At 44.9% G+C, this 22,897-nt stretch overlaps 2 protein-coding genes across 3 annotated transcripts in view; both read left to right on the top strand.

Moving 5' to 3' along the window:
• LOC134525192 (very long chain fatty acid elongase 4-like) overlaps positions 1-22,897 on the top strand; it is a 60,486-nt gene that overhangs the window by 21,682 nt on the left and 15,907 nt on the right. The gene's annotated exons all lie outside the window — the stretch shown is intronic.
• LOC134525183 (potassium voltage-gated channel subfamily A member 5-like) lies at positions 878-3,551 on the top strand. The gene has a single exon (XM_063355804.1). The coding sequence runs from the start codon at positions 975-977 to the stop codon at positions 2,895-2,897; it is 1,923 nt and encodes a 640-aa protein (XP_063211874.1). The 5' UTR covers positions 878-974; the 3' UTR covers positions 2,898-3,551.

The raw sequence follows: 22,897 nt of genomic DNA, 5'->3' as shown, positions 1-22,897 counted from the left end.
GGAAAGTACGGTCCCTGTCTGCAAATGCTAACATGAAGGTAGCCTGGTAGAAATATTGTCATCTGCTGGCTTTGGAAGCACCTTTTGGAGCCGCACCAATTCCATGATAAACTCGGGGGAGGAGGAGGGAGAGCAAAGCAAAGCGAAAAAAAAAATATACCCAGTCCCTTCCTTTGTTCTCATTACGCTGGGGAGGGGGAGGATGGAGGGGGGGAGGGGGAAGATGGGGGGGTGAGGGGGCACACGCCAAGAGGCGCCAGGAATCCCCGGGGCTTTCGATTATCATTTTCATTATAGGTGAGTGGGGGTTTACAGCCAGAGCCCTCCCTGCGCGGCAATCCCTTTAGCGAGTAATCCACGCGTGGGGCCCGCACGGTAATCCCCCGCTGCGGGGGCGGGCGGCGTGGGGGCTGGGGAGCGGGCGGAGGGCCGCCCCCTGCCCCCCTTCCTGGGCACAGCTGCCCCCCGCCACCCCCTGCGCCCGGCGTCCTTCTCCTCCGGAGCGCCCCCCCCCCCCCCCCGCCCCGATCCCCCTGGCACGGCGGTCCGGCGGCACCTGTGGGCATCCGCAGCGGCCGCCCCGCCGGGGGCCGTCGCGTTGCCGACGGATGAGCTCGGCTGCCGCGCTGCGGAGCCCCCCTCGCCGGGCGGGGCGAAGGGGGATGCGCTATCTCGGTTCCCGGGGGAGGCTGCCGCTGCCTGCACGGGGGCGCGGAGGAGAAGGGATCCCTTTTGACGTCAAGTGACCATAATATAATGATGGCTCGTTCATATCCGGGTCCCCGGGCGGCTCCCCCGGGCCGCGCTCGGCTGCGCGCCGCCGCGCAGTGAGGCGGAGGCGGGCAGGGCAGGGCAGGGCAGGGCAGGGCAGGGCGGCAGCCCGGAGGTAGCCGGCGGCGGCGGCAGCGGCGGCGGGGCGGCGAGCGCAGCATGCCCGCCGCCTCAGACGCGCCTGCCTCCTGCCGCCGCTGCCCATGGAGATCGCGCTGGTGACTCTGGAGAACGGCGGCGCCACGGCCATCGCGGGCGGCGAGGATGCCGCGGCCGGCGGCGGCGGCGGCAGCGCCCGGGCTCGGCGGCGGAGCGACTTGCTCCACATCGCCGGCTCCGCCGCCGCCGTGCCGCGGCTGAGCGACGGCAAGGAGGGCGCCCCGCCGCTGCCGCCGCCGCCGCCGCCGCCGGACGAGGAGCGGGAGCGGCCCCCGCCGGCCCCCCGGGGAGGCGGCGGGAGGCACCGCAGCGGCAGCGCGGGCAGCCCCAACGGCCAGGCGGCGGCGCGCGGAGCCCCCCCGCCGCCCCAACCGCCGCCGCGCGCCCCGCGCCCCAGTGCGGCCATGGAGATGGGCCCCCCGGAGGAAGGGGGGCACCGCCGGGGCATGGCCATGGCGGCGGCGGGCGAGGAGGAGGAGGAGGCGGCGGCGGCCAACGGGGGTGCCATGCACCACCAGCGGGTGCTGATCAACATCTCGGGGCTGCGCTTCGAGACCCAGCTGGGCACCCTCAACCAGTTCCCCAACACGCTGCTGGGGGACCCGGATAAGCGCATGCGCTACTTCGATCCCCTCCGAAATGAGTACTTCTTCGACCGCAACCGGCCCAGCTTTGACGGGATCCTGTATTTCTACCAGTCCGGTGGCAAGCTCCGCCGGCCCGTCAATGTCTCCATTGACGTCTTCGCCGACGAGATCCGCTTCTACCAGCTGGGTGAGGAGGCCATGGAGCGCTTCCGGGAAGACGAGGGCTTCATCAAAGAGGAGGAGAAGCCCCTGCCCCGCAATGAGTTCCAGCGCCAGGTCTGGCTCATCTTTGAGTACCCCGAGAGCTCTAGCTCAGCCCGGGCCATTGCCATTGTCTCTGTGCTGGTCATCCTCATCTCTATCATCACCTTCTGCCTGGAGACCCTGCCGGAATTCAGGGATGAGAGGGAGATGCCCGTGCCCCTGCCCCCACAAAGTGGAGGTTTGAATGGCACGATCGGGGACTCCCCACCCATGCAGACACCCAGTAGCCTTGCTGACCCTTTCTTCATTATCGAGACCACCTGTGTGATCTGGTTCACCTTTGAGCTCCTCGTCCGCTTCTTCGCCTGCCCCAGCAAGCCCGAGTTCTCCCGCAACATCATGAACATCATTGACATTGTGGCCATCATCCCCTACTTCATCACCCTGGGCACCGAGCTGGCACATGAGCAGCAGCAGCCTGGGGCTGGCAGCAGCAATGGGGGTGGGGGCCAGCAGCAAGCCATGTCCCTGGCCATCCTCAGAGTCATTCGCCTGGTCAGAGTCTTCAGGATCTTCAAGCTCTCCAGGCACTCCAAGGGTCTGCAGATCTTGGGACAGACTTTGAAAGCCAGCATGAGGGAGCTGGGCCTCCTCATCTTCTTCCTCTTTATTGGGGTGATCCTCTTCTCCAGTGCTGTCTACTTTGCTGAGGCCGATGACCCCGAGTCTCATTTCTCCAGCATCCCTGATGCTTTCTGGTGGGCAGTGGTAACCATGACCACTGTGGGCTATGGGGATATGCGACCTGTCACTGTGGGGGGCAAGATTGTGGGTTCCTTGTGTGCCATCGCTGGTGTGCTCACCATCGCCCTGCCTGTCCCTGTCATTGTATCCAATTTCAACTACTTCTACCACCGAGAGACTGATCACGAAGAGCAAGCTATCCTCAAAGACGAACACAGTAGTGCTCAGGGCAGCACAGCAGGGGGAGATGCGAAGAGAAGATCCAGTAGAAACTCCCTGAACAAATCTGTTGTGCACTTGGAAAACAATGAGGGGTTCAACAATGACACCAGCTCCTTAGAGAAAACCAATATCAAAGCGAAAAGTAACGTAGATCTCAGAAAATCCCTTTATGCACTCTGTCTGGACACCAATAGGGAAACAGATTTGTAAGGAGAGGAGAGAGTTGGAGATGGGAGATGCAGAAAGATTTGCTGGTGTCAGAAACTTACTACTATAACTATTGTTTTGGTACCAATTAATTTTTTAAATCAGGCTATATTTTATAAATTGATCAGTGTCCTGAGTAGTCCTCCAGAAATACATGTTTTTATGTTCTTTTTCCATGACACAAAGGGTCACCTATTTTTAAAATAGACTAAGAATAAGCTACGCTCCATGATGCAGGAGCTGGTAAATTGTGACAGTGCAAAATCTAATTTGTAGAAACTTATTTTAGCAAATGGTGGTTGGTTTTAAATGGGTCATTTGTAACCAATTCAGTTGCTCCAAGTTTAGTATTAAAAGAGTTGGGGGATGTGTGTGTGGAGAATGAATGGACCGGGGGGGGAGGGTTTTTGTACTGTAGTTTCAAACTGAAATTATTCCGATATATTTTATATCTGTATAACTGTATGTATGGTTGAAAGGGGATTTCTTATTCCTGTGAAATACGACATCGTTAAAGCACTAGAAACATTAGCAGATAAGCACTTTCAGTTTTCCACTTGTGATCAGTACAGATCTGGTTATCTAGTATGTGAAGTGAATTTGGTGCTTTTAACCCTATAGCAGAAAACTTTTATTGTCATTGATATGTTAGTTTCTTGTGAGCCTTAAATTATTAAATATTGTAGATATACTTCTTTATAAATAATTTTATTAATTACCTTACCGTTTCAGAATTTCTAAATAATTCAGTCCTGTGCTTACTGTCCCCACTCAAAAAAATGTATGTGCAGCTTTTTTTTTTTTTTGGTAGTTTTACAGTTTTATACCTTTGTTATATTTTTGAGACCGAAAGAAAAAAATTGTCTGCTGTTACTGGTTTTGATCCAAGTGCACAACAGATCAGAAGAATGAGGGAATGGATAGATGTAACAAGAAAGTAGAATACGAGTGCAGTATCTGCAAACCTATTTTCATTGTACACTCCAGATTATTTTGGCATGTGTATAAGTCACCTTCATGTATCCATACCATTTGTGTACACAGTTCACTCTTTTTAGTTATCATAGACTGGAAACGGACGGCACTTAAAGAGTCTAACATGGCATGCCGTGCTACTTAAATAACCGTTGCGTGGCTTATATCTTGGACTCAGATGGAAAGCATCACCTTTCATCAAAACACATGCTTGTTTTCTTTTATTTCCAAACAAAACCTTTTCAGTGCTGTGGATTTTACAGATAAGATGTTTCTGAAAGACGAGTGACACATTATCTTCATCGTGATAATACAGCACTGTACAGCTTACTAGTGAAGACTGACACAAAGTTGCTTCTTTACTTTAAATCAAAAAGCTGTGTTACCATTTGCAAAGGACATCTCTGTTTTCCCCTCAAACTGTTTTATTGCTGAAGGATGTCTCATGCCTTTACCATATACAGTGGCACAGCAAGACTAGCAGAAAGAGAAGTCTTGATTGTCAACGCTCAAGGTTTGTTTCTAACAGATTTTATAATACAACTAAGTAAATACTAAATCAGGATTATAATTTATGCAAGTACCTCAGATATATGTACTGTGATAATTTTAAATCAGCTTTACAAAACAGTGCTTTTATATTCTTTTGTCCAGACACAAATTCTGCTTGCCCATCCCTTACCATGCCGTTTAATGATAATGGCCAAATGCATGATGTTTTTCTTTCCTATTCAGTAAAACAGGCATGGTAAGGGCCAGGCAAGTAGTATTTTTCATGTTTGGTATAAAGAACTGTCACACAGAGCTCAGCCCAAAACCCAGGGGTGAGGGGGAAGGAGGTTGAATCTGATTATAGAGAACAGGATCTCTCACATTAATTGTAGATGTTGGTTTCTTGGTTGGTTTGCGTGTTTATTTAGACGGGGAATGATGCTGTAGTATGCTGAGAAACTGCCTGCAAGAAAACCAGCAGACAAAGTGCCCAATCCGGCTGCACTTGAGATACAGGCAGATATCCTGTTTGCTTTAGTGAGAGTTTTTCTATCCCGGTGAAGTGCAGAATTGGCCCTTTGGTGAGACTGAATCTAAAATGAAACGAGGTGGTATTACTGCTTGTTGCACATGCTGAGATCTAGGTCGTTGTTGGACTTACATTGAAGCTTTTTGCTCAAGCAAATAGTTTGATTTACTTTCAGTGATTAAATCCATGTGACTCACCTGAATAAGTACCAAACACTGCAGTGAGTCTTTTGGGATCAAATTTTGGTTGTGTCTTCCTTGAATTACTGCCCCCACCTTCCTGACCGCTTTTACCTTCCATAGTTTGCTCTTCCAGTTGTGCGTTGTGCTGAATGAGACCGTCAGCTCCTCAGAGCCTGGGCAATGTCTTTATTATATACAGTCCCTTATTTAACAGTGGAACCCTGCTTATGGCTGGAGCTTCTGCATATTAATGATCTGAATTACATAACAGTAATTACTGCAATTAGTGGAGTAACACCAGTGTAAAACTGATGTAGGTGAAAGCAGATCAGGGCTATGGGGAGTGGGTTGATCTGATCTTAAAAGCCCATTTCTGATGGAAAGGGAAGGCCTTGTCTTCCTCATTCCTTTTCAGTTTTCTTCCTCCCATTGTGCGCCCTTTTGTTGCTTACCCTGAACTGGTTCTGTCTTTGTGCAAGTACGTGTGCAAGTGCTGCCTTCTCTTCCAGGAGCTGTTTGAGCTCACTAATCTGGCAGAAAATCCAATGGAGAAACAACAGCAACAACAACAAAGTAGATATTTTTCTGTCGAATTAGTGAGTTGGAAAGCAAGTGAATGCCAGTGCCAGTGCAAGGAAGGGATGGGGAACGTCAGTGGTGCAGGGAAGTGAGGAAAGAGGGAGGAGTGAAATCCTCACCCTTCAGTGGCAGTGAACTCTTAAGTTACCATGGCTGCTTGTTGAACCCTAGTTCAGGTTTGCAGAGATAACACAGGACTTGGTCTTGCAAGGTGCTGGGGGCCTTTAACTTCTCACTGGAGCCAGTCTGCAAAATTCAGCTCTGGATTCCAGCGTATGTGCCCTGCTATAACTGAGAGGAGAATTTGTCCCAATCAAGATCTAGCTCTGTGAGAGCAAAATACCCTAATTGCTGCACAGGGTTCTATGCAAGCTTGTCAAATCATTCCTCGACCTTCAGTTTGAACACGCTGCGTTTTTCCATAATAAAACAACAGAACTTTCCAATAAAAAGAAAACCAATTATTCTCAGAATATGGTTGCAAATATTTGTTTGGCTTGGCTTTCTAAACAGTCGTCAAGCACAGTTCAGGCAAACTCAGCTTTGACACCTTCTTTACAAGGATGCATAATTTCTATTGGCTTATAAGGCAGTAAAGGATTTGCTTTCTAATGAGAGAGGTTGCTGCCAGACACTGAGTAATACGACCAGAAACATGGTTAGATCACAGTTCAGCAAAGCGCTTAGCATGGGCTCAGCTTTGAGCACATGCTTAAGTAAAGCATTGTTCAGCAGGTATTTTAGACACGCTGATCTTTGAGATCATTACTTAAAGATGAACTATATACCCTGCTGAAAACTTAGAGCCGTCTAAGTTCCCGTTGGACTTTGGTGCAAATAATTAGGTACGTGGTACAGTTTGTGAGCCTGAAAACAAGTGGTGCTGCAGGGCACTGTAATCGGAACACCGGATTCTTATTACAGAAAGAGTGCCTGTTCCTGCAGCCACTACACATCCGAGCAGTCCTCTTGATGTGATCAGTCGCAAACCGAGTAGAGAGATTGTCTGCATGAAGAATTGCAACTTTGGCCTGGCTGAGAGTGTATTTTCACTTTCCAGCAGTGAGAACCTGCTTTTGCTCTAATTGATTTTGGTGTCAAGAAGCTTCATTGAGTTCAGCAGGCAGCATGTATCTGTGCCTGGGATACAAGCAGTGTAGAAGCCTCGTAACATGCGGATGCAAATTTCTGCCGCGAAAGAACATGAGAGAAAGAGAGAACCAAATCACTCCGAGAAAGCTCCTGTAAATGTGAAACAGGAAGAGAGTTTAGGCTATGTATGCCAATTCTAGGCTCATTACAAGAAAGAAATCTGTCCAAACCATTATTGATTTTATGTTAGCTGACCTGGAATGAAAAGCAAATGGAATAAAACCTCTTTGGAATATCAAAAGCCACAAGATATCAGAGATTAATGAATAGCAAATCATTGCAAACGTAAAAAAAGACCCAAACCAATGCTTTTTTTGTAAACTCTGTTGACTAGGAGCTACATCACTGAAGATTTCTCACCCCACACATGCCTATATGCTATAGTTATTAATGTCTTGTCATTTTGTGTGGGACAGTATGTACCGGAATGCATTACCCTTCCATTCTTCCATTTTGGGGATGCTGAAGTGAATAGTCTTTTGGGTCACCAGTAATGTAAGTTTAGTTTGCTTAGCCTGGCCCCAAGGGGAGTCTACATTCCCATTTTACTTTTCCATCATTCTAAAAAATGATAAAACAGTAACTATGAGTTATATAACACCATTCATCTCCTAGTGCTTTAATAGCACGATGATCTTCTATATACAAACCTGGTAAAGAAAAGGCTGTGGAAGGGAAGACCAAGCCTTTCAAAGGGGGAGAGGGCTAGGAGAAACACAAAAATGAGTGTGCTTGGCTGGACTGGGACATCTCAAATGTGAGATCTCAGGGAGGGAGGGAAGGGAGGAGAGAGATTCACCCTGTGGTCTCCTTTCTGGTCTCTTGCATAGCTCCTGGTGTCTCTGCAGGCAAGGGCTGTATGCCAGCATCTGTGCACTGTGACCCATCTGGTGGGGTCACTGAACACAGAGGGATAGTTAACGCTGCTTTGAGCAGCACAAACAAATCCCTCTTTTGTGTGCTCTTTTTATTTGGACTCTGTAAGGAGAAAACGGCACTTCTGCTGCCTGTTGCCTGGCTTCTCGTGCTGCAAACACCACTGTTCTGGTGGTGGTGGTTATGGGGCCTCTTGATTCACAGCACGCTGAGCACTGCTCTGAAGTAGCTTCTCTTCTCCACGCACTGCTGTTCACCTCTCATTAGGTAACAAAGGAAATACCAGTGCACTTTCAGTCTCATGAAAGATATATACGTATGCAAAAAGCCTTACTCTTCTGAAATTTATCAGTGAAGCTAGTTCTGAGGTAAAACAGGGAGACCATTTAGTGGCATGCAACAATGCCACTTAGCCGTAGTGAGGAATGTAGCTACCTAGCTGAGATTTGTTCGGGTCACTTGGAAGGATGTCCTGACCAGCAGTGGCATTTGACAAGGGCCTGCAGGCAGATTGCTGCTGCACTTAGGGAATAATGAAAGGAGGACTTTAAAGACCGTATCAAGACTCGCTACTTGGCCAGTGATGGGATTGGTATGTTGTATGGCAGTGTGTTGGAGAGACTAATAGACAGACACAGAGCTGTTGTGAACCAGTGCCTTGAAGATGGCTTGTTTACCTGGAAGCATTTTTTTTTTCTCAGTAATACCAGTTGATGCAATAAAAGCTCGTTTCTCTCTTCATAAGTACTACAAGTAAGCACCTTTGTATAGTTAGCATAGCTTTGTTGAAAGCACCCAGTAACTGCAGCTCCAGATTCTCACCACAGTATCAGCACTAACTGACTTTGTTCTGTTCCCCACTGTTGTAAATACGTGGGACTTGATTCTATGCTTGTGCCAGCTTATGTGCCACTTTCCCTTGAACTTACAGCTCAGCTGCCCTCTAAGATAATCACATATTTTTTGACAATGTGATGAATCCGACTCAGCAAGGAGTTTGCCGTTGTGTACTCTGAAATCCCACTCCAGGGCACAATGAACAGGTAGTCCAATTTAGGAATAGCTTTGCATTGCCACCATTGGGGCTTTCTTTAAGAACTTTGTGCTAGGGATAGATACCTGGATTTTGTTCTCAGTGATGCCTGGGTGAATCCAAAACAGCATTGTTAAAATCCAGTGGCTCTGACTGCAATCTTGTTTCCATTGTTCTGAAAGAGATGCAACATCCTTTGTTTTCAGTTAATTTCTCCTCACTTGACTTGACTTGAGATGAAAATGAGGTTACCCTTTCCAATGGAACAATGTTACTTTGAATTTTCAGCTAATTGACCTGATCTCCAGAAATTACCTGATCTAATAGTAAAACTAATAACCTTTCTAGCTGACAACAAAGTGTTTCCATTAGAGCATGGGCTTCCCAGCACACATAGTCTATATGTTTACTGCAAAATTAATAATTTTGATTTTATTTATAGATAGATAGATAGATAGATAGATAGATAGAATTTAAAATTTACCAAAAGCAATCTGCAAATTCTCTTCTGTAATTCACTCATGTTCACTGTCATCAGGAGGATGTTTCCACAGAAATCAGTGCAGGTTGTAACACTTGTGTGACATGCAGAAGGCAGAAAAGAAAGATATATCTCATTTCTGTGTTTCAACTACAGTGTGCCAGGGAGACTGCTACTTGCAGTCTTATGGGAAATGGCTTTTAAGCAGCCAAGGATAACTCAATTTTTTTTAAAACATTCTGTGGTGTTTTATTCTATTTAGTTTATGTCACCCATTGAAGTCCTTCTCACATGAATAATGACTTAGACGCAGGGTTCCCCAGTCTTCACTGATATTATCTGAGAAGATGCAGATCCAAGATGAAGAGTTGGTTCTGCAAATAGGAGTGATTTGCATTTTTGCCTTCTCTTCCAACTCCCGTTAATTTGTTCTTGGATTACTCTGGCTCTTACCCTTTGGATTAATACCTCAGTGCTCACTTCCTCCCTTCACTTTTATCACGCAGTATATTTGATGGTGATAGCAGTCCTTATTGCAAAGCAGTAAGTGGCAGAGCTATCCTGCTGCTGTATGTTGTAGGTGTGATTAGTGCTGGGCATTCTACAGCTCTCTCCTTTCAGTTTCAGATGGATGTGTTGCTAGAGGTGGTTGTGTTAAAATTGACATAGGAAATCATGTTGCTAGAGAAGCCACGTTGGGTGGAAGTCCATAATAATTCCCCTCTCAGGACAGTAGTAGTTCTGCACTTCTCCAGTTTTCTGACAAAGACAGTTTGGAGATAAATGTTGAAATATACAGTCTCTTCTGTCAGATCACGTCTCCAACCCAGTCCAGGCAGTGGTGGTTTCCCTGTGGTCTGTTTCCTGTAGGTAAGGAGTACAATGAAGCCTTGAAGCTTTTCTCATGAGAATACAGTTGCATAATAAATACTCATATTCAGTGTGGCAGTTTGTATGAAGATCCTGGAAGAAGTGGTGCAAGTTAAATAGATTGGTAGCGCAGCTATCTAAGGGTCTGAGGTGTGTACAGGAACCAGAGGTTGGTAATGTTAAAATTCCTTCCTTTGTATGGTTTCACTTCAATGGTGGTGTCCTAGCACTTAGAAATACCCCCAGAAAATCTCACAAATCCATACGAGGGTTTTCTTTGTTCCCCCCAGAGTTAGTAGGGATTAGCTAGACTCTGCCATACTTAATTCTCTTGAGCAAGTTCAACAAACTTAAAATCTCCTCTTCCTCTCCCTCCTCCCTGTTTAATTGTTAGTAGAAATGCACGTGACTGGGGGGAAGGGGGGCAGCTGAAAATTATATGAATTATTTAATCAGTGTAGCCTTATTTTTTTTTTCTATCTTGTTCAAAATTATTTGAAGATGTGAGGGGGTGTAATTGAAGGAAGCCTTTAATGTGAATTTGCAGTGCAGATTTTATGAGTTCCTTAGTTCAGAAAACACTATAATTTTCAAGGCAGTGCTGCATAAGAGGCTTACTTAAAGACACAAAATATTAATGTGAAAATACATGTTGTTGTTACTGTTTTATTATTATGCAATTAATTTTAGGAATGTTTTAATTAGGAAATATAATCTTTGATGTGCTGAGAAATTCTGGCCATGCAAGAGGACTGATGCAAAGAAGCAGTCAATTTGGAGGGTGACAAAGATTGTCCTGGGAAGGAATACCCTCTAGCTAAAGCTTAACCACTATGCTTTGAAGGAGACAACATTCCTTGAGCCAAATAAGAAGCAAAGGGAAGAGCAAGAGTCTATAGCTGAGATATCAGGGCATTTGCCTAAGAAAGCGAAGGTGAATCCCAGAGTTGTTTCTGGATTTCAGCTACTGGGCAAAATACCTACACAATATCTGTCAGGATCATGTTTCAAAAGTCTGCTCAGTGATTTGAAAGAAAGGATACAGGTACCCGTCTTTAGGAGAGTGTGCTAAAAGGTGCATCCAAAGCAGACACTGACATCTTCCTGCAGGCCTGGTGGAGTAAATCCCAGTAAATGGCAAAATTCAATTCAGATTCCCAAAATGCACTTTTCTCACAGGGTATCTCTAAATGACCTATTCCTTGGGTTAAGATGCTAACTTTAGGGGCTCTGATGCCAGTGTGTTGAATGTTTAGAGATGCCCCATATCTCTCTGTGGGCAAAAATTCTGTAGCCAAGGCATTTCAATCTGGATTTCTCTGGAGCTGAGAACAGCACCCATTCTTCAGTGGCCCTATCTATCTCTTTGACTTACGAAGCACAGAGGAGCACCAACAGGTGTGTATAGCTCGCTCACATACAGTGGTTGCAACAGGTAAACTATTTCAGCAATGCTAAATATTATTATTATTACACAATGGAAAAAAGTAATTTATTATTAGAAGATAATTAATTTTCTAACTTGGTCTGATAGCTTTGCTCTGATAGCAGAATTCATTTAACTGCATAACAGAGTGTTCACAAGCTTGTCCTGGTTGTGTTTTGAAGGATTTTTTTTTTTTCTTCAAATTTTAGCTGTCGTCTTGACATTCTGAATTGAAACCATCTTAAGGGGTCGCTGGAAGGTGTACCAGGAGATGTAAGAAGGATCTCAGTGACGCATACTCAGCAGAGGCTGAGGAGCATAGACTTTTTGTTTTTTCTCTCTCAGCGTAGAGTATGAGAGAGAAATCCCTCTGGAAGCCTTGGAAACACTGTGCGTTTCAAAATGGAATTTGCAGTTCTTCTTGCTAGTGGAAAATGGGTTAGGTTTGTTCTTAATAAGGAAGGTGGATATTCCACTAAGGAGGACATACGAATTCTCATAGACATCCTGACTGCATCTATATTAGAAAATGAAACGTGCCCAGGACCATTCTCTGGCACTGAGGCCAGTTGGCATACAGCAGCCTGTGTTCATACTGTTAGACTTTCCCTCCAAAACAAAGTGGCCGGAGAGAGACTGACTAATAGGCTTGGTTCCTGGCCTGTGCTGATTCCCACATCATGCCTAGGATTTGGGAGAGAGCTCTCTGGTACAGACTTACAGCTGTGACCAGGAGCCTTTAACAGTGTAGTTGATTGTGATTAATTGCCTGTGAATGTTCCCTCAAACTGTTTTTAACTGACAAATGTAGATACCACTCAGTTTCATACTTAGGGCTGAGAAGTATGCCCTGCTTTGATGGTATATGGCATCTTGCCCTCAGACAATTTTTTGGAGTATCTTAAAAGCTTTACACTTTTCCCCTACCGGTACTTTCTTACCTTAGACAAGAATCAGTCTCTATTCATTAAGCACTATTATCTCTGCAGAAATCTGCTCTCATCTAATTCTGCTGCCACCTGAGCAGAGTATATGCAACTATACTAAAAGTCACCACACAAATCCCCAACTTTTTAAAGTGCAAATGGAAGAGCATGAGTGAATCTGACAGTGAGAGCAGGATACTGTGCTTTGGTTTTGACTGACTGATTTTCCTGTTTGCACACCTCTACTGTAGGTTATACCTTGTGTTTCAGTCACTGTCACTGCATCTTGTAATTCTGTTTAGGAACTGTGATACAGTTGAGCCCCTGGTGGCCAAGCGCATCCCCTGTTCTTGCTATCCAGCAGGCTGCACTAGAAACTAACCGGAAATGAAAAAAAAAACACAATCAAAACAAAACAAAGGGGCTGAGGAGACAATCCTAACTGCATGCAAAGAAATACAGGAATTCAGGCAGTCTGAGAACTGCAGAGATCCCACTGAGGCCAGCCTCCTTCCCAAAGAGGTGGTCAGCCTCACCTGAAAGATCTTCTGCAGATGTTAACCTGGCCTGTATCTGACACGGACAAGGCCCTTCTGTGCTGGTCCATGGTGTTTACACTGTGAGTTGAGTTTCCTTCCCTTTGCATATATGCCAAAATGATAATTTGGTCCTAAACTAATTGCAATCTGAAAAAGGAGTAACTGAAGGTCAAAACAAATACACACTTTCTGAGAATTGTTAGCTTCCAAATGGCTTTGACTTGTCTAAATCCATTGAGATAGCCTCAGAAAAATGTGCGTGCAAGTAAGGACTATTCTGAAAGCATCACCAAGCTTCTCTTACAAAGCATTGGGATTTTAGATGTCATACTGGAAGGAAAGCTAATACAAGCATGTGTAACTGTATTACTGCTTCTAGTGCTGTAGAAACCGCGGACCGCCCAGCACTGCTAGGAAGTGGACCACCACTAGAATTCTTCTGTAACTTCAAGGTGAATCTATATACCAGCAATTGCTCTGCTGGGGTCCCCAAGGACTGGAACATATGTTAAGTTCTGTCAGACTAAAGAGTAAGAGTGCATGTCTGGAAGTAAACTTCCACTTGAAATCTTTTCTGATACTGTAATTTATGGATCTGGACAGCTCTAACTGCAATAATTTAAGATGTTAATGCTGCCAGCCACCCCAACAAGTGGGTGAGAAGCAAGTCCCTCTGAAGGGACCACTAAGGACAGGTGAACCTATCAATGACCTTTCATTTTTTAGTTTTTGTATACACAAGCATCCCATATGATCTTCCACTCAACATCTCCTTCCTTCTCCTAATGACTGTTTTCTCCTTTGTCTCCTTCTCTGTGTCTGGAGTACTGTGTCCAGTTCTGGGCTCCCCAGTTCAAGAGGGACAGGGAACTGCTGGAGAGGGTGCAGCAAAGGGCTACCAAGATGATTAGGGGACTGGAACACCTCTCTTATGAAGAAAGGCTGAGGGATTTGGGTCTCCAGTCTGGAAAAAAGACAGCTGAGGGGGGACCTTATCAACACTTATAAATACTTAAAGGGTGGGTGTCAGGAGGATGGGGCCAGGCTCTTCTCAGTGGTGCCCGGGGACAGGACAAGAGGTAATGGGCACAAACTTGAGCATAGGAAGTTCCACCTCAACATGAGGAGGAACTTCTTTCCTTTGAGGGTGGCAGAGCACTGGCACAGGCTGCCCAGAGAGGTGGTGGAGTCTCCGTCTCTGGAGACATTCAAAACCCGCCTGGACGCGTTCCTGTGCAACCTGCTCTAGGTGACCCTGCTCTGGCAGGGGGGTTGGACTAGATGATCTCCAGAGGTCCCTTCCAACCCTATGATTCTATGATGATTCTACGATTCTCTGACAGAGGTTGTCATCCTTCAGTAGGAGTGGCAAGAACAGACTTCTGAGTACTGAAGGCCTGATTGATGATGGCAAATGTTCTGGACAATAGAACTTGCTGGCTGAGGAATTTCTGCTTGGAGGTGGTTTCCTCCAGCTGATGGATAGGCAGGGGGCTTAGTGCAGTGGTCATGTCTTAGGTGGCTATGGCAAAGACCACCAGAACTTGGGGTCTGGAATGATGAGGACCACCATCTGGAAAGTCTGATGGAACTTTTTATGTCAGGGAATCAGTCTTTAAGGTCTGTTTCAACAACAAGTAAGGTTAAAAACTCTGTTTATCATATTTATGTATTATTCAGTATTTAGAGACAGGATACGTACTTTAAATGGACGTGTAAAAAACATGTAGATTTGCAAGAAAGTATAATTCAAGAGCCAAACGCATCCCAAAACCATTGGAGCCAGTAAGGGGAGGGAGCCTTTCTATTAATTTCCCCTAGAAAGAGAAGTTGTAAAGTCATTATTGCAGCATTCATGGAAAGTGAAATATATATCTAAAGTATTTCAGGAGCACATCCTGCTCTCTGTTCACTCTGTAATTATGGATTAGTTCTGCTGAAGTCAACTTCTGTTCCATTCCAGGAGAGCTACTCAGATAGACTCAAGGGCTGCAGTCATATCTTCTGTTTTCCTTGAATCTTGACAGACCAAATTAAATGGAGATCTCTCTTACAGTGATAGCATGCTGACGGCATGTGCTATGGGGAGAAGGGAGTGTGGAAACAATCCTGCTTCTTGCTCGAACTCAGCTTGCAAAACGGCAGCACAGCATGTCTTGTTAGTCTACACTAGTTTCTCAGGCAAAGCAGGTGATGCTGGGAAGGTGTGTGAAGGGTCCAAATTTGGAAGAGAAAATAATCGGAGACTGATGACTGGAACAGAATTCACAAGCCAAAATGCTTCCTCCCTGGGGAAGCTCTCCCACAGTCAGATGTAGTGTTGTTTAGCTGTCTGGTTTTAATTCCAGGACTGCAAAGAAAGCGCGGGTCTTAAGGCCCTGCCTGGGACTTTTTTTTGTGTGCTGTTGGGTAATGAATCCAAACATATAGGGATCGTGCCTGAATAAGAATCCCACATACCATCCACGTCTCATGCCCTAAACCCATACTATTCCCTTGTCTGATTTTCTGATTGAATTGTCACGGGTGTAAAATCACACTTTAAAATTTCCTCCTGTTATTTGCATAGAGCTGAGAGGCAGGAGCCAATGTAACATACTTTGAATTTGTTTTCCTTTTTAGAAGGGGCCTGCAGTTTGGATTTTTTTTTCCCTTGGGCTAATGTACATCTGATGTCAGGCTTCCCAGATGAGAGTGGTTAGACTGGCGTTGACATTTTTAGAAATATGTGCGAATGGAAAAATATCCTGGGAGTGCTGCCAATGGCTGATTCTGTAAAGTTTTAGTCTCTGTTGAATAGGAAACATGAGCCAGGTACCTTTACTGAAAAGAAGCCTTACTCATGAAGTGTCTGTACTCAGGTGTGTGCCATGCATGCCTTCTCAGTTTAAGGAGAGGGCAGGGGCAGGAGTGAATTCCAGCAGGCTGTGACTCATTCAGGCGATATTCAATTCCCCTTTCTGACCAGATGATAAACAGACAATTAGCATCCTTCCCAATGGGAGGAACAGCTACAGCAAAAGATCCTGGCAAAAAATGGATTTTCCAAGGTTTAACTGTGAGGGCAACAAACAAAGTGGCTCAGACAAATCTCCTGCCTGATCCGTGGCTGTGCCTTCCAGTTTGGTGCTGACGTGACTGGGACAAAACAGCGCAGAGCTGAGCTGATTTGCAGTGAATCAGGCCTGCAGCTTTCCATTTCACAGCGAGATGGTAGAATTTGGAGGATGAGTGCAGCTGATTAATGGCGCTATGAATGTCAATAATTTTTATAGGCTTCGCAGTATGCTCATTTTAACTGCCTCATCAGAGTAAATGTCTCGTTAACAGATAGTAGATTTTCACACAGCGCAGGTCAAATGCGGCTCTCCCTTGAAGAGAAGCAGACCATCCTAAGTGAACAGGGGGTTGTACAGGGGTTAAACCAGTGCAGGACGTGCTCTCAGGGTGCAATATCACTGCTCGCTAAGAACACATTGGCTATGCCTATATCCAGGGCTACAGCCGGCTCCTGCTGAGTTGCTGGCTCTGTTCAGTTTGGATCTCAGTAGGAGCCTGGAGCCAGGAGCTGGTGCTTTTCACTGAGGCAAAACAGTGCTCAGTGAGTGGCAGGGCCTTGCGGCTCCAGCTGAACTCGGTGCTGAGCCCAATCTGCTGACTGGCAGCATCTTGCCTCTGTGAGAAGCAGAATCTGATGAGTTGCCCCATGGCTCAGTACTCCATGGGAGCTTTGGTGGCTGTGTCGCATGCAGCTGTCCCGCCGCCCTCCCCTGATGCATGGCAGGATGCTTGTTTGCAGCATGGTGTTGCATGCCATCGTTCTCCCAACGCTGTCTCTCTTTCGCAGAGTTAGCAGTCTCTTTCTCCTCATCATCTCTCTTTACCTTATGCTCACATGTTGACAAGGTTGAGTGGATGCGGCTGCACCTGGTGCTGCATACGCCAGCCCGTGCATTATGGAATGCATATTCTGGCCTTGGCCGGCTCATGTTGTGGATGACTCCCCACACAGGGACACTGGCTTAGTGGTGGCCTTAGCAGGAAGTTTAGATGCAGCTATCTTCACACATTGTTTCGTGGTGGGATTGCTCTGTAACTGCTGCGTGGAGCACCCCAGAAATAGATTCTATCAGCTTTACAGAAAACAGTATGTTGAACTGAACTGGATTCACTCTGCGTCATTCTGGGGAAGGGTTTGGTGGTTTCCAAGGGAAACAAAGTTTTTTTAGTCACTCTTTTGTTCATCAGTAACTTTTGAGCTTGTTGGCTATTTTCAACTAAATATGGCAAAAGAACACCAGCCTTGAAGAAAAGAATATTTTTGTTTACAACTTTTGTAAAGATAGATGGTTGCACGGGGGGAAGAAAGACCTGAATTAATACTGTTTCTTTTAGGGAAAAGCTGTGGCATTAGCTCTCCTAATTGTTGTTCTGTCAAAACAGGAAAGACATGGTGAATGAAATGCACTATCAACCTGGGTATATTCACAGACTTCTCTGAAGTGTAGCAACTACTGATTAGATGGGATTTATAGAATAACAGTGAGAAGCAGAGTTGTGCTTAGAAATATGTCAAATAGTGCTGGCATATGGAGACAGAATTCTTTCCTTTCATCTAGCAGTACTTTCAGAATGTTTTTCAAACTTTTAACTTGTTATAAAGCCTGCTGTAGTTGCAGGGGGAGGGAGCATGGAGAGCGAGCTTGCTTGATTTCAGTGAGTTTGGGGTCAAGTTCATCATGGTCCATTCTCATGCCATCCTGGTGTTTTAAAACATGAGGAAACAAAACCTTGACATTAAAGCTCATATCCTTTTCTGCTCCAGTGCAGTAAGGAGCTTGGAGGGGTAAGAAGATGAGAGGGAAGAATTTACAAGAAGACTCTATCTTTACTATTGGAGTATTTACTATTGGGCTATTTCTATTTAAAATAGACTGTTTTAAGTAGATTGGCTTGCATGCCCCTTAGCAGCCCTGCACAGCAGCTGTACCAGCTGCAGCTCCGTTACTTCCTAGAGCTGAGTAATAGTTCATCCTATTTGCTTTTCTAAGCATAAGGCACTCTGTAGAGTTAGTTGATTCTTCACTACTCACTAACCAACTATGCAATACATATTATGCCCACCAGTGGCATTTGCTATAGGACTTTCTGGCCTGATTTGACAATGGACAGGAAGAAAAGCAAACCTTTTTACTGTGCCATGTTTAAGACTAGACCTGAAAAGCATAACTGAGCTCGAGGCAACTTTCCTGAGATCACACAGTAGTGGGGTGCAGAAGAGAGGGCACATTTCCTCATGGGGAAGCTTAATTTTAAGGACCACGTAGTCACACTTTTTGCCCACAAGTTTTACAGTCATAAACTAAAATGAATCTGTAAGGTACACCTAACCAAAACAACTGTCACTTTACTGCTCTCTAGCAGGACAGCAGTTACATGCACTTTTCTGTGTTATCTGCAAACATGTTTATCGCTATAATCACTAGACTTTACCGTTCTGGTCTAGCCAATGCTACCTGTTTTATTTACATTCTTATACTGTATTCACCACTGATTCTGTGGATGAGACCCTTCCAATGATGCCATAAGAAATATACCTAATAGCCCTTGTGTATTGGTTCTCTCAGTCTCTTCTCATGAGAGCTGTGAGCAGTGAAGTAGATGGAGGTTTTAAAAAGAAAATATAGATACATACGTATTAGCAATATGTGATTTCTGAGAAGGAAGTACATCTTGGAGTTTATTCTTTATCCTCCAGACTTTGGCCCTATCCTGAAGGAAGCCTTATTTCCTGGTCCCTTATGGTAGGAGGTTTTGCTGTGTTGAGGAAGGCATTCGCTTGCTCTAACTATCAACTTGGAGCTCTTAGCTGATTTTTTAAATACCTTGGACCAACGTTCTGTTTCCTCAGTGTTTCCTCAGTTCTGTTCCAATATATTTATCAATGATCTGGATGCAGGAGTTGCACCATTAGGAAGTTTGCTGATGATACCAAACTGTGAGGTGCTGTTGACCGTCTTGAGTAGAGGGATCTAGATAGAATGGAGCTTTGGGCTATGATTAATGGGATGAAATTTAAGAAGTCAAAATGCTGGATTCTGCACCTGGGATGGAGTAACACTAGTCACACGTATAAATTGGGAGAGGAGTGGCTGGAGAGCGGCCCTGCAGAAAGGGACCTGGGGGTGCTGGTTGACAGCAGGCTCAATAGGAGTCATCAGCATGCCCTGACAGCCAAGAGGGCAAACTGCACCCTGGGGTGCATCGAAAACATGAGAGATGCTCACCAAATCGGACACTAGCAATATTTCTAACTTTAAACCATGCAAAAAATACAGTATCTCTAACAAGCCAAAAGTAAACAGGAAGAGCCCCACATTTGAAATCTGATTTTTAAATTAATCTTATGATGCTGTGAAGTCTGACTCATGATTGTTGAACACCCAGACTATCCTATTCTGTCAAAAATCAGCCTTATTTTGAATGGTAAGAAATGGTAAGAAGGGCTGCAGAAGAGGGGCAGAGTCCCAAACATGCTGGGCCAGTGAGGACTTCGAGGTTCTAGAAAAATCTTCAGTAAAAGCCTTGAGCATTATTTGGTTTCCCTTTGTATTCTTTTACCACTACAATATAAATATAACAGTCTGCTGCAAAACAAATAGAACGTAAATCTGCCATTTTCTCTTGACCATTTTGAAATAGTCTGCTAGAATAGCCAAAGAATGGCATGCAGGCAGTTTGCAGAATCATTTTGCATGAAGCGATTTCAAAAAGCTTCCCCAAAAGCTACCTACAAGTTATTAACTCACATTTGGGAACCATCTGCCCAGTGGCTTTTCAAAATAATGCTATAAGGACACATGCTAAAAGCAAGGAATGTCTTACAAAAGCATATTTTCCAGAAATAAAGAAAAGGCAAATCCCCAAATAGTTGAGCCTTACCTTTTGTTATATCCATAGGTGATAAATCATAAGGTATTTGGGAACAGAAGTGTATCTGGGGCATTGACACAACATATGTATGTTCTGAGTATCATCTTGCAGTTTCTATTGCAGAATTTTGGTGCAGCTACGTTTGTTTGGGGAAAATGCAGTGTATGTAACAGGAACATTAATATGGCTCTTCAGACTTTACAGTCAGGAATTTACAGCAATTTTCCTGCTGCAGAGAAGGACCAGGCATTGGAGATAGGGTTTTTCTAAAGCTGTAAGGATTTGTCTACATGGGAACACTTGAGAGGTGTAATCTGAATGAAAAAAAAAGCTAGATCTGAAGTACAATGACTTGAAGTGGAGCATGCCCCTCTGTGGGTAATCACGTTTGGAAGGTAGGCCTGACTCATGTGTAATTTAGTTCACTTCAGAATACTAAAACAAATTTAATCCTTATTATTTGAAAGGGGAATGACTGTGCAGGGACTAACCAGAATAAACATGGCTTTTCCCCAGGAAGACAATTGCCATTTTTAAAAGTCATCTGAGAAGTCAGGAAAGACACTGAAAGTCATTGGAAAACAGACGTGCCATCTCTGCAATTTGCTGCACACAAAGAGCACAATTCAACAAGGTGCTGAGCAATATTTTTTTTAGGCTCTTAATTCCTTTTTCATCTGTAAGTGTTGAAGGCAATTTGGTATCACCCATGGTGCAGTACAGATGGCATTGAGAATGACCTGTGCTACTCAATATGCAGACATATCATAGCTCTCATCAAATTTCATGGCCATTGAATGAAGAGTAACTTAATCCTGTAAGGTATGAAAAAAACTTTTTGCAACTGGCTTCAGCAGATGTAGGATCGAATAGTACTGCTGCTGCTTTTGGTAAACTTTCACACTACTGGTTGGACAGAGTAGCAGTCGGTCTGAACCTTGTTCTGAACTAGTGAAAAAAATCACCGAGCGCGCACTTTGAAAAAGGGTGGGGATGAGATAATTATTATTCACTGCCAGCTCTGAGCCTAAATTATGATTCAGGCTGTTTCTGTGCTCCCTAGAAAGGCATCACATGGCATTATATAAGGCTGGGTGTCACTGTCAGTAGATAATGCTAAGCCTGAAAAAAATGGAGCTGCAGAAGATAGAAGGAAACGGAGGCAAATGGGACTTCTGTATTTCCTTAAGAAAAGTTATCTGAGGGGTTACAAGTAACAAGCTGATGTTTAAAGGCCTTGTGTAGCATCACGGCATGCCAAGCTAGTACTAAGTATTTGAAAAGATAGCTGGAATAGTAATCTATTCCATGTTTTTTTTGTCTGTAGTTTATAATTTTGGATAATCTGGATATTCCCATAAGTGTCCAATCCCTTTGGAATCCGGTTAAGTTTTTGGCCTGTATGATCGCCTGTGTCACTAAGTTCCATAGCTTAATTACATGTTGTGTAAAGAAGTGTTTCCTTGTCCTGTTTTTAAATTTCCTGCCTTACATATTTGCCACTGTCTCTGGATATACATTTTTTTTTCTGAGAACAAAAAGTCACAGTCTGTCTGATATACTAGGTTCTATATAGCATACATTTTGCCCAGAGTCTTCCTATTTGTATCCTTCACGAGGCAAATAATCCAGTCTTCCCAACAACTTTCAGTATGACAGTTTATCGTGGCCCTGGATGATTAGCACGTTTCCTGTAAGCCTTCTCATCTGTTTTGAGCTCCAGCATCTAAAGCTGCACACAGGGTTCCAAAAGGGGCTGATCCACTGATTATTGTAAAGATGACGTGACATTTTCAGCTTTGTTTTCTTTTCCACAAGCACCCTAGCATCTTTGTAGCTCTGACTGCAGCTTGCATAGTCATGACAAGCCTTCTCTTTGCAAGTAATAAAGGCCGTGTCTACACTGGTGGTCTCTCTCAGTAACTGAAGTAGAGCACTGACCTGAAGTGGTGGCAGCCAGGTCTCTTGAATGTTCACTGGGGCAAGTGTCAGGCTGATTCAGATTTAAATGCCAATGTTGATCATTTGGGCTAGCTTCTTTTTAAACAGCTTGTATAGACATACCCAGCGGTGCTCAAGCCCTTTTTTGGAAAGCATGCAAACATTTAGATCTCTGTAATACATGTGAGGAATTTTTCTTTAGAAATGATACAGCTGCAAGTTTCACTGGCCATTTTGGCATGTATTCATCTAGCTCGTTCCTCTTTCTCTGAAGGATCTCAAAATTCCTTTTTGTCCCAACTACTGTAAATAAATTGAGCATTTGCAGGCTACTCTATCTCACTTCCACCTTTCCAGAGAAAATGTAAATATTCAGTGAAACAAGATCATAGAATCATAGAATCTTCATGGTTGGAAAGGACCTTTGAGATCATCAAGTCCAACCATGCACACACAAAAAACCCAAACCCTACAATCTCTGTCACTACAGCATGCCCTGAAGTGCCAAATCTAGACATTTCTTAAATACCTCTAGGGATGGTGACTCAACCACCTCCCTGGGCAGGCTGTTCCAGTGCCTGACCACTCTTTCAGTAAAGTAATTCCTCCTAATATCTAACCTAAACCTCCCCTGCCACAACTTCAGACCATTTCCTCTGGTCCTGTCATTATTCACCTGGGAGAAGAGGCCAACACCCACCTCTCTGCAACCTCCTTTCAGGTAGTTGTAGAGGACAATGAGGTCTCCCCTCAGCCTCCTCTTCTTCAAGCTAAACATGCCCAGCTCCCCCAGCCTCTCCTTAAATGACCTGGTCTCCAGACCCCTCCCCAGCCTGGTAGCTCTCCTCTGGACATGCTCCAGCGCTTCAATGTCCCTCTTGTATAGAGGGGCCCAGAACTGAACACAGTACTCGAGGTGAGGCCTCACCGGTGCCGAGTACAGAGGCACGATCACTTCCCTGCTTCTGCTGGCCACGCTATTCCTGATACAAGCCAGAATGGGTACCCTTTCCTGATCTTCTTCCATGATTACAACCGATGTGTCCCTGACAGTGGACATTCATCATTT

Source organism: Chroicocephalus ridibundus, chromosome 1 (assembly GCF_963924245.1).
Source record: "Chroicocephalus ridibundus chromosome 1, bChrRid1.1, whole genome shotgun sequence".
Classification (NCBI taxonomy): domain Eukaryota; kingdom Metazoa; phylum Chordata; class Aves; order Charadriiformes; family Laridae; genus Chroicocephalus; species Chroicocephalus ridibundus.
This window is presented reverse-complemented; position numbering and strand designations above follow the sequence as displayed.

Coding starts and splice junctions, on each gene's coding strand:
- LOC134525183 (XM_063355804.1), top strand. CDS start 975: ATGGAGATCGCGCTGGTGACTCTGGAGAACGGCGGCGCCACGGCCATC.